The following is an 11,666-nucleotide window of genomic DNA, read 5'->3' on the forward strand; positions in this document are numbered from 1 at the left end:
TTCTCTTCCCTACCCTCCAACGCCTAAATATCATAAACACAGACTCCCTCCAACTAAGATCAACAAATACAAGCGACATGAATACAGGAAAACTAAAGAATTCTTTTATTTAGTGAAAAAAGAGTAGGCAAATGACAGACAGCTCACATACTGTTAAACAGAATAAAAAGGGAAAAAAAAGAGTTAGAGCCATCATAGTGATGGAGTTTCACAAAAGGTGACAGATTTAAACTACAGAGCAAGGGGATATTTATAAGAGAGATGTCAAGGTATTAGTGACCAATCTATATCCAATTAGGTTTTCTCTAAGCTCAAGAACATTTAAAACCTCAGACTTAAATTTTAACTCTAGATGTGACAATCGTAAGCACACCACTTCAGTCCCTTAAAACTTCTCAGTAAGTGCTGCTCCTGGGTAAATATCTTTTTCTAATATTATTTCCCCACCCCAACATATAGAACATAACATTTCATGTTCCAGTAGTAATCACACACAGGATTAAAAACCCAACCGGCCAAGAAAGTGTTATTCTTTCTATGAAGCGTTCTTTACACAAGAAAGAAAAATGAACGGGGTGGACATTGGTACAATTCTTGCTGAAGAACAGCAAGAGTAATACCAAACCACCCTGCTTACTATAGAAAAGGCACGGCTCGCGGAACCAAGTATACAGGCTACAGCAGTCGAATACCCATCTCGAAAGGGCTGGCAACATTAAATACTGTACACAGGTCTGTGTCTCCGGGTCAGGCTAGCGCATGCCCAGGATCTGTCTGCTTTTCAGTTGGTAAGTTTTTTCAATGTCTGACAGGGCTTGAGCGCGAAGCTGAGCAGCATGAAGCCTTTTTTTCAGGTCCTTGCACTTGGATTTGGTGAGCTGATTCTCAGAATTCTCACTCCTCATGACATTCTCCTTACTCTCCCCACTGAAATGTACTTTCTTCTTCATTAGCGAGGATGTAAGATCAAAAAGTTCTTTAGAAAGAAAAAAGAAAAAGGTTTTTGAGTTTCATGAACAGGAGATGAACTCCTCCATATTTATCAAACTTACCAAAATATTTATTTGCATGTGAAATCTGGGTACCTGTTTATTCTCTCTGGGATAGGAGTGTTAAACAAAATTCAACTGAGCAAATATTAAAGATCTTACTGGCTTTATTCAACGATTCATAAATCGGCAGCATCCCATCCAGAAGACAGAAAGGAGTTCCAAGGAGCTGTACAAAAGGAAAGGCTTTTATAGGTAGAAGGGGGCGGGACCAGGAAGTTACACCAGCAAAGAGGGGATTGTCTGTGGCAAGGTCACCTTCCTTTAGGGGACAACAAGGGTCTATCAGGCAGATGATCTCACTAGTGCTGACCAGGTAATTCCAGATTGACTGGTTTAAGATTCCATTCCTGAGAGAGGCTGAAACTGCCATTAAGTTAGGTATTAAGTCCTGATTTGGTGACGTTTGGTGACCAGTGACTCCATTTTGGACCTGTTGTCTCTTTTTTAACAGGTTAGGGGCAAGAGGTTGGCAGAAATCAATCAGCCTTTTAATCTGTAGCCAAAAATCAAGGAACCTATGTTTTATTCTCGCGACAATCAACATTCCTCTTAAGGTTAAATGCACTGAGGATTATGGGCCACAATATAAAACTTCTGGAAATCAATGTTATTTATCTCTATTCTTGAAAGCAAGTGCCATTCTACCTAGAACACATTACTTCCAGAAAAGTATGGAAGCAGAAGCTCTTTCTCATAGCGAGCACCTACAGTTTTGGCTAAATACTTAAGAACACATTTTAAAGCGGCTTAACTGACCAGAAACTTGTTCCAAAAAGAACCTAAGCAAGATTCAGCATGGTAAAAGTAAATCGAGTGAACTGTACTTTTAGCATGAAAAAAATAATAATTTACTTAAAGTGGCTACACTATTAGGAACTGACAACTATTTGGGGGTTGGGGACTTGAAGGTTTGAATTCTAGAACCTTTTTGTTTTTCCTTTGTGTTCATTTAAAGGAAATATGTTCAAATATTTACTGAGCTCACTGTATGGGCCGTTGTGGACCAAACAAAGGCCCTATTGTGGTAGGAGGAGATAGACCATAAACAAATAAACAAGCCCATATGAGGAATATTTGAGGATGGTATGTGCTGTGAAGGAAATTAACACGGAGAGAGGGAGACAGAGGTGCCATGGGTGTTTGCAGTAATGGAGCCGCATAATAAGGTGACTTCTGAGCAGAGACTTGATGAGAGTGAGGAAGTAAGAAGTCACGTGACTATCTAGAGCCGAATGTTCCAGTCCAAAGAAACGGAGACGCCCTGAGGGAGGAGCAGCTGCACAGAGAAACACTGCCCTCCGACTGTCCCAACTTCCTACTTCATACACTGCTTCTCTGCAAAGCATTTTAGGAGATTGCTTTTAGGCCTCAACTCCATTGTTTCAAATAGATCCACATTTATTACCACAAACACCTATATGTTTGTAAACAGACAGTGTAAACCGTAAATCCTACTAATAAGACAGTTTTATAAGAAAGTGTTTAAAAAAAGAATTAGTATTTCATTAAATAGACTAACTAGAGCTTTTAAAAAGATGCTGTTGCTTACTGTGATGATCTCAATTTATTTGTTTTCCTCATGTCTGAATTTTATAGCCCAAGGATGGGGAGAGGATATTTCCAACTGTCTTGAGTTCACAAGGGCACCCCCTCCCCATTGCTTTGTTGCTTTTCTTAGGGCTCTAACATGCTCAGTACTTTAAAATATCTCCTACCCACACTGGACACCATTCCCACAGCTCACTTTAAGTAAGTCTTTGCCATGATTCGCATACCGGTAGATTCTTCTACCTACGTATCCTACGAAGTGAAACACATCATCCTTCACCAGCTCTTCTCACCCTTTGCTCAAAGACTCTCAGGGCAAGATGTAAATAAACTCTTTAACTGGGAGAGCCGTCCCCAACAGGGCCTTCAATATAATTCTCAGCAACAGGCTTGATGCATGACACTTACCCAGATAAAAATTCCTCCTCACTCTATCACAGTAATCATGATTTAAGTCTAGTTTATCTTTATGGATGGCAGTGTAGAATCTAAGAAAAGCTGAAATAAATATTATAAAAATACTGAAATGGTAGATAGCAGTATTGAGAAAAAAGATATTTACTTCCATCACTAGTTTCATTTGTTTCCATCACTTATTACAGAGCATATGTAGATACTAAGCAATCACATTTTGACATACACATGTTCCAACTGGAACGGGTCTTAGCAAAGATCCAAAAGTGATGGCCTATTCTACAGTTGGTTTATCACACCTTTTAAGCCATACTTTCTATGAAGGATGTGGCAAATATGAGTTGTTGTGTGGTAAGAGTAAAATGCTAGGATTTTCACTTGAAAATGGAGAGAAATGTAGAGTTTTGAAAATATACCCAGAGAAAAATCTGAAAGGCACAGCATTTTTTTAAAATGACCTAGTTTTTAAAAATAAATATCAAATACTGAACACACAGTCTGGTAAAGCGAATAAAACCAAAGATGAAATCATCCTGACTCATTGCCTCATGTCTCTGATCACAGTTAAGTCAGTCATTGCTAAAACAGAATTCTTATCTCCACTGAAACGCATATATTCAATTAACTCCATCATAAAATTCAAGACTCTGGAAATTTAAAGGGCTGCCAAAGCCACCTTTGGGGCAACACGGGTGCCCATTTCCTCATTTGTGGCACCAACTTCTGTTCTCTGAGCTGGGTCACATACCTGGACCACCCGCCAGAGACAGGAACTTCTGGTCCTTCAGCAGGCTGTAATTCTTCAACAGACCTTCTGCTCTGGCCAGCTTGTTCTCTGCCAGTCTCTCACGAACACAAAGCTCACGTTCCTTCTCTTTGAGAAGGGAATGGAACGAGAAAGAAAGAAATTAACAAGTGGCTCTGGGTATAAACAATTCACATTTGGTAATCTTACCGCTTTTCCTTATCGGTAAGGCTAACAGCCTGACCTCCGATGAGTCATGTTTTGTGAAGGGTTTCCTACTGTATACTCCAGCCAACCGGACTGTTCCTGTTTCATAATGCAGTGTGGTTAGTATGTTGTATGTTGTCTTAGGTTTTCTCCTAAGGACTTGCTTAAGCACAAGGACAAAGTCAGCTTCACCCTTTGGTTGTGATGTGTGGGAATAACTCATGAGGGAAAACAAAGAGCTACTGCCATCCCTGCTCTCCGCGGAGAAGGGGCAACAGTTCATTTTCCGGGCGTTACCCGGCTGCACGGTACAAACCCTTCTCCCTCTGGGTGAATGACAGCACCCAAACAGAAGGGAAGTGTGTGTGTGCCCACCCACAGCTCAGTTAGGTGGTACTTCTTTAGATCAGTAACAAAGGCTATTATTTATTCATGGCCCAGCATTCAGAGAGTTCAGATTTCAGCTGCTATGTGAAATTACAAAACACTGGGGAAAGTTTTAATGAAAAGTTTTTGGTTGTTCATTTTTTGTGGGTTTTGTTTTTTTTTTTAAAGAATTCTTTTGACAGAAGAGACAAAGATTTTCAGGTAAGCACAGGCTGTACCTCCCACAGAGAGCGTATCTCACAGTACTAGACAATTATCATTAGGAAGTAAAACATTAACAAACGCATTTAGATGCTTTATAAGTACGTTTAAATAGAAAAACACTTATGAAGTCTGCATTGGCATAGAGCTGCAGAAGCGAGATCGGGTGAGCCATGAGGGGGGAAGAAGACAGTCGCGGCCCATCTCTTATCCCTCGATGTCAAAATGCAGAGCTGCACTGCTGCTGCTCCCTTGCAGAATCCTAAAACCTGGGTAGCAGCTCTCACTTTAGTGGAGTAGACAGTTTCAACATCAAAAACTCATTAGCACCCAGTCCGTCAATACCCAACAGAGTATTTAAATATCTTGTACCCACATCCTCTGTGGAACTGCCCAAATACATCTAGTCTTACACACTGTAGGATTTCAGACCCGGGCTGTGTTGGAGCAGCGTATCAGAAGGGAGAAGCGCTGGCAAATTCTAAGACCTTCTCTACAATGGGAAACCTCAGGGTCCATATATTAAGAAAGATAAAGAAAAGAGTGACTCTACAGTACAGTGTGATGGCTACTGTGCTGGGCTGTCACAGTTAGGGCCCGACAATGTGACGACCACAGGTGATCTCAGAGAAAGAGGCTCAACACGAAGGTGCAGCAAGCTTGATGTGCATATCTTGGTTTCGCAAGTATTTATAAAAACGTTCTAATAGAACATAGACATGAGATCCTCTGTTCAGATGGATTTTCACGTACATTAGAATAAGCTTCCTGGAGCTCTCTGTGCTTCACCCCCACTCAGACTTACGCTCCAGGCTTTCTTCCCTCGCTCTGAGGGCTTGCTCCCGCTCCTGTAACTGTATTTCCTTCAGTTTCAGCTCACTCAATACAGGGCTGGAGTCCTGCAACTTTCCTGGTTCTCCTAATCGCCGCCTTCTTCTCTCAGGATTTCTCCTTTGCTCTTCTGCAACCAAGTCTGCTATCAAAGGATTCTCAAGAATTTCTTCAACAGAAGGTCGATGGTAATCCTGGGAAAAAAATATTCAGTGTTACAGGCACACTTCATAATGGACTACTCATCCTGAAAGAGCAGTTACATTTAAAACAGCATATATTTCCAAGGCAATGGGTCTTTTTGTTGTTGTTGTTGCACAGCATTATAGTTCAACATCTGTATACACTACAGAGTGATCACCACCACAAGCTCAGTTACCATCCATCACCATGCAACTGACCCCCTTCGCCCATTTCGCCCATTCCCCACACCCGCAACACACACACATGGGTCTTAAACACCTGAAAAATAAGTTCACTGGTGGCTTTAACTCATGAGGTTCTGGGTCCACAAAGTAATGCAGATTTTAACTTACTTGTGTTCCCCTTTTAACCTAAGAAGGCTCAATCCCTGTGCTGTGCTGGGTAGCATTGCTAGGGTCCGTCTGTTTCAGGGCACGTACTGCCCTTGCATCTCTAAACTACATTAAGCAGGATGCTCTCTCACCGACCTTCAATCCTGTTACTTCACCTGCATCCTTCCTTCTCTTTGAACTCCCACAGCATTTAACTCTATTCTTACACAGCCTGATCCCTAGGACATCTCCCTCCCCATCCCACTGCCAGATTTTTTTCTACATAATCTCTTTATTTCCCCTCTACTCTTTTTAGCCAGCCCTCCCCCACCATTCCCATCTCTAATCTCTCAGAGCTAGAGGCAGAGTAATAAGGTCTTATTATTCCTGGCCCCTTCCTGTACCACCTGCCACTTTGAGGTAGGCAAGGACAAGGGGAACTGAGGATTTGGATCCTTATTGCAATCTTTCCTCGCTACCAACCATCTGTTAGCATGGGAGAGAGTGGGAGGAGACATAAAGAAAGCACAGAAGGCAGGCCAGCAACGTGCCAAGGATACATGTTTTCACTCGTGGTAACAGTAGATTTAGCTAAAGAAATATATTTAATGTTTCTTTAGACTCATTGCTCCATGAGAGCATACACCGCAAAACTTAACTGAGAGATGGAAACATACAATATATCATCTTATAAACTTTACCTTTAAATTTAACATCCTTGTAATAATGTCATTTAATTCATCAGAGTAACGATATGGAATTCGCCTGAATTTGCCTTCTCTGATCTTCCCAGCTAGTTCTTTCTGGTTGAAAGCTGTAAATGGAGGCCTGGGGAAAAAATTTTTTTTTTAAATGTAAAAATGAAAATATATAATAAGAAGCAAACCAAAAGCAGAGTTTAAGGTTCAGTTTGTATTTATGTTTCTACTTCTGGGATCTTCTTCTGTAGCTAAGTTTCCCAACCTTGGCACTACTGACATTTGGAGCCATATGATTCTGTTATGGGGACTGTCCTGTGCATTGTTTAGTATGTTTTGTAGCATCACTGACCTCTGTCCGTTAGATGCCAGTAGCTATCCCTAGTTGTGACAACTAAAATGTCTCCAGACATTGTCAAATGTCCCATGGGAGGCAAAACTGGGGGGCAAAATTCCCCTTCGCTGGTTGAGAACCACTGCTCTACAGAATACTTTAGAAGGGAAAAAACAGAAAGAAAAAAGGGAAAGAATCAGAGCTCTTTCCTGTCCAAACCCTAGACTGCTTCTCTAGATCTTTATTTCATTTCTTTCACAGGCTTGACCTATATGCTCTCCCCTTGAGCTAAGCTCAGTCTAACAGAGAAACATCTAACCAGGTTAGAAGCTTGAACAAGTCTAGATCCAGCCTCAGGGATTATATTATTAATTTGTAAATAATTTTTTTTAACCTGTCCATCTACCTTAATTTTAACCCATGGTATGATTCTTTCAGACTTGAACGTGCACGGATGCTCAAAAAGCTGAACCCGGTGAAAGGTGACAAATCTCTCTAAGTGTAAACCTCAGAATAAAAATCTGTCTTCATTATACTTACATTAATGCACACAATTCATACAGCAAACAACCTAGTGACCAGATATCTGACTTCTCATTGTAGGACATGTGATTCATTTGTTCCTTAAGGGGGAAAAAAAGGTAAGAAAATAGGGGTTTAAAGTTCATTTTGTTTTAAAACTTATAAAATTAGTCCTGAGACAAAAATGGAACCTTAAAGTTTGGTAATATTCACTCAAGGAAAAGAAAGGAACAGATTTCATACTATAAATATTTTATATCTATAACAAAAATTTCAAATACAAAAGGCTGATTCCTCTTACATTAGATCTTGTATCATAACAACAAAAAGATGGTACTTTATATTTTATATTCAAATTTATAATGGAAAAAAGGCAATGGTCTTATCCTAATACACTTTGTCATATATAATTCATTCACTTATTTTTCATTCACAAATATTTATTATGTTACTACAGGCAAGACACTGGCAAGTTAAAGGTGAACATGAGATATCTCTACCCTCTACCCTCAAAGAATTCATAATCTAGAAACTCCATTTTAAAAGAACCAGAGAAAATTCTAGAATAACGTCTAGCCCACATTTAAATGAATATAGACATAAATGGCTAATTGAATCATTCATTTATATATTTTTCCCATAGTCCACTGTATATACCGCAGTAGTAACTAATATTCTCACTTCCTGTTTTAATTGCTTGCCCTTCTTCCACACGTACAGTAACAACAGTCCACCATGGCTCTTATTCTCAACAGAAGGCACAGAGGCAAGTACTGTACTGAAATCTTCAGGAGTCTTCTTAGTAATTTAAAGTCCAACAGGGGAGTCTGGTACCACTTCCTGACAATCAATCCCATAGGGGAGGCTAAACTGATCTATTTACAAGGGCAGGAGGGAACAGGAACAAAAGAATTGTGCAGGTTTCAAATTTTCCAAGAACCACCTCTGGATAATTTTCCTTTATATCAAAGGCTTTCTATTTGGAATCTGATCCAGTGAGGAAATGACACTGCTCTGGCCATGTCTAATCTGAGTCAAAAACAAAATCACTAATTTACAAAGTTTTATACTGTAGTCAGATTGGTTAACATAACTAAAAAAGGTTGAGAAAATCCTGAAAATGTTTGTGAACAGCTAAAAAAATAAATCTCTCTCCATCTTTATCTGCTCATCTTTCATATACAACACATTGGTGCTATCACTTATTGATTCAAGCTTTTCAAAAGTCACTAGAGAGCCATAAACAGTTCATACCCTTTGACCCAGAAATTTCATTTCGAGAGCTAAACACCAAGGAAATAATCAAAAAGGAAGAAAGAATAATTCATACAAAGACATGCATAGCAGTGCTCCTTAGAATGGTGAGACATTTTGGAAACAAAATATTCAGCAACTGAGGAAACAGGTAAATGGGTGGACTCTGCAGCTCCACTGTAGGAAAAGGCAATAAAAAAAGAATAAATACAAAAAGTTAACACTGCAAAAATATGTTGTCAGAAGTGAGTGAGCCTCCTGAGCCCTGAATCTCCATGCACAAGAATCATCTAGAAGGTCTGTTAAAATACAAAGTCCAAAATAAAAAGTGGTGGAGGACAAAGAAAGAAAAAAAAAGTTGAGTGCAAAGACCTGTCCAGAGATCCAAATTCACTGGATTTGGGGCTCAGGACTCTGCATTTTAAACAATCACCCCAGATGAGTTCCAGCTGGTGTCCAGGACCTATGGCACTTTGGGAAGTGCTGCTCTTGAGGGGCAGAGACAAAACCTATCTCATCTTTGTGATCCCAGAGCTTAGCACTTGGTAGTCATTCAATGAAAGCTTGATTTATATTGCTAATACAGGAACTTAATGGTCTGGTGGTCCATTTGGAAAAATATAAATTTAAAATAAAACAGTATTGTTAATTCTTGGCTATTGGATATTACTAAACAAACAAAAAGCTCAATTTCCCTGCAGTTGAGTGCTTAGCATTAAGATGTTTAAAAAGCATCTAAATTCTGAAATACTTACAGGAGACATATAATAAGGTGTGCCAACAAATGTTTTTGCAAAACTCGTATCGTGGTTTAATATCCTAGCTAACCCAAAGTCTCCAAGCTTAACGTTTTGCTTGCCATCCAGGAAAACATTGGCTGGTTTCAGATCCCGATGCAGCACAGTATGACCACCATCACTTCGTCTGTGACATTCCTTTAGGGCCAGAGTCAACTGAGTCATCACTCGAAGAACAAACTCTTCATCCAAGTATTGTCTGAAATCAAAGCAGTTATATAGCCTATAACTTCTGAATAAAACCATTACAAAGATGGGATGATGTGAATTATCTAGTTTTCAAAGTGTACACACAGGGAAATAAATTGATATGAAATACGGGTGCTGACGTACCAGGGATCTTCTAAAGTACCATGGACCCACCAAACAAACACCAGAAGACTCTTCCCCATTACTAAGTACTCTGCCCCTGATCCTAATACAGGATGCTTAACAGAAGCAAAACTAGGCCCATTTAAGAGATTTTACCTTTCCTTGGTCCCCCTTGCAATTGCACTAGCCAGGTCCCCTCCTTCGCAATATTCCATTACAATGTACAGTGTTGTGTTGGTTCGGTCAATAATTCTATCATAGTATCGGACGATGTTTGGATGCTTCAGCTCACGAAGTAAATTCACTTCAGAAACAAGCATGTGTTTCTCAGCTTCTGTCATGGAGCCATAGTCCAGTTCCTTCCAAACTAAGATCTGAAATAAAAATTTCCAAGGTACAAATAAACTCATTATACTCAAAACCTTTTTAAAAACTTTTTAAAATTACTTCTCTAGTTAGTAGATCATACAGTGACATCATCTAATGTAGTTCAATGAACCTAAGGACCCCTGAGTTTACTTCCATAATCTTCCCCTAATTTTTCAGGAATAAATGATGCAACACAGGGTGATGAGGTACATTAGGCCTCCCCCAACCCCCTAACCTCCGTTGCTTAGTCAAAGCTGGTCAAAGCTGGGGCAGAGGTGGTCAAAGTCCTCGAGCATTCCAAGTCAAGATTTCCAAGGTAAGAGAACTTAGTAAAGGTCCTTCCGTCAGAGCCAATTTCCTCTCCATTGTTTCTTTGTGTAAAGTCTACCTACACACCTTGGGAAATCTGAATCCAACAATCTGAATAATGGGTATTTTAAATGAATTCTGACTACAAGACATAAAAGTTCGAGGTGCTGATGGTCATGACTGAGAGGGCTCCTCTTCTCTAAAAATAGCTCAGGAGTCAGCTAGCTGTCACCAACTGAAGGCCCTTAGCAGGTCAAATTGGGGAAAAGGAAGAAAATGGAAGAGAAAGGAAAAAAGATGGAAAGATATATATATATAATATAAATATATAAAAATGCGCAGTCTCATGTAAATAGCAAAAGCGGTGTTACGTATTTGACAATATTCTATTTGGCACATTCTATTAACTTTATTTAAAAATTAAGGACAGATTCACAAATGAAAAATAAAAAAAAAGGAAAAAGGACACAGTTTCCCATCCCTTGAGAGACCCAGGACCGACACAGACCTGGGGGGAGATGGCTGACTCTTCTGAGCACCCTGCCTTCCAGACGCACAGCCCCAGGCCCCTCGCTTCCCATCGGCGGCAGAGGGCGCGCCCCCCGCAGTTTGCAAAACCGCGGCGGGGGCGGAGACAGGCACCGAGCCCGCGCTCACCTTGCCGTCGCTCTTCCTCCGGATCTTCTGGCAGCGGCCGTAGGAGCCCGTGCCAATGGTGTACAGCACCTCGTAGTCCTCCGCCCGAGTCGGCATGGCCGGACCCGCGCAGGACACCTGAACGTCGCACCACCGTCGCAGAGCTGCAGCCACCGAGTCGGACACCTCAAGCCACAGGGCCAGGCCGCCCCAGTCTCCAGCCCCGTTTAACCGTCGCGGGCCTCCGCCTCGCAGTCTATTGGCCTGCGGTAAGGCCGCTTCGCCTCTCTGATTGGCTAAGAAGAACACAACACCCTGGGCATCTTGGGAAAAGTGTATCGCTAGGCAACCGCGTCGGCGTCGGTGTCGGCGTCTGCTTCCGACCTCTCGGGAGAAAGGGGCGGAGCTAAAACCAAAGCGAGGGCGGGAAACAGAAAGCAGCAGTGCCAGGCGGTTCCCCGCCACCCTGTTCCTCTGGCTGAGGTCGCCAAGGCAACCGAAGTCCAGAGACTTCTCTTCAGACTTTTCTGCTCAC

The 11,666-nt window shown here is 41.1% G+C and overlaps 1 protein-coding gene across 1 annotated transcript; it reads right to left on the minus strand.

Moving 5' to 3' along the window:
• Nucleotides 1-547: 547 nt before the first annotated feature.
• NEK2 (NIMA related kinase 2) lies at nt 548-11,343 on the minus strand. Its single transcript, XM_061185565.1, has 8 exons — nt 11,153-11,343; nt 9,974-10,191; nt 9,464-9,704; nt 7,473-7,555; nt 6,602-6,728; nt 5,360-5,579; nt 3,763-3,888; nt 548-976 (listed from the first exon to the last, which is right to left on the minus strand). The coding sequence occupies exons 1-8, from the start codon at nt 11,246-11,248 to the stop codon at nt 753-755; spliced, it is 1,335 nt and encodes a 444-aa protein (XP_061041548.1). The 5' UTR covers nt 11,249-11,343; the 3' UTR covers nt 548-752.
• Between the last annotated feature and the right edge of the window lie 323 nt (nt 11,344-11,666).

Source organism: Eubalaena glacialis, chromosome 3, assembly GCF_028564815.1.
Source record: "Eubalaena glacialis isolate mEubGla1 chromosome 3, mEubGla1.1.hap2.+ XY, whole genome shotgun sequence".
NCBI lineage: Eukaryota > Metazoa > Chordata > Mammalia > Artiodactyla > Balaenidae > Eubalaena > Eubalaena glacialis.

Coding starts and splice junctions, on each gene's coding strand:
- NEK2 (XM_061185565.1), bottom strand. CDS start 11,248: ATGCCGACTCGGGCGGAGGACTACGAGGTGCTGTACACCATTGGCACG. Junction 9,705..9,973: donor GCAAGGGGGACCAAGGAAAG/GTAAAATCTCTT, acceptor CTTTGATTTCAG/ACAATACTTGGATGAAGAGT. Junction 5,580..6,601: donor CAAGGATGTTAAATTTAAAG/GTAAAGTTTATA, acceptor TTTTTTTCCCAG/GATTACCATCGACCTTCTGT.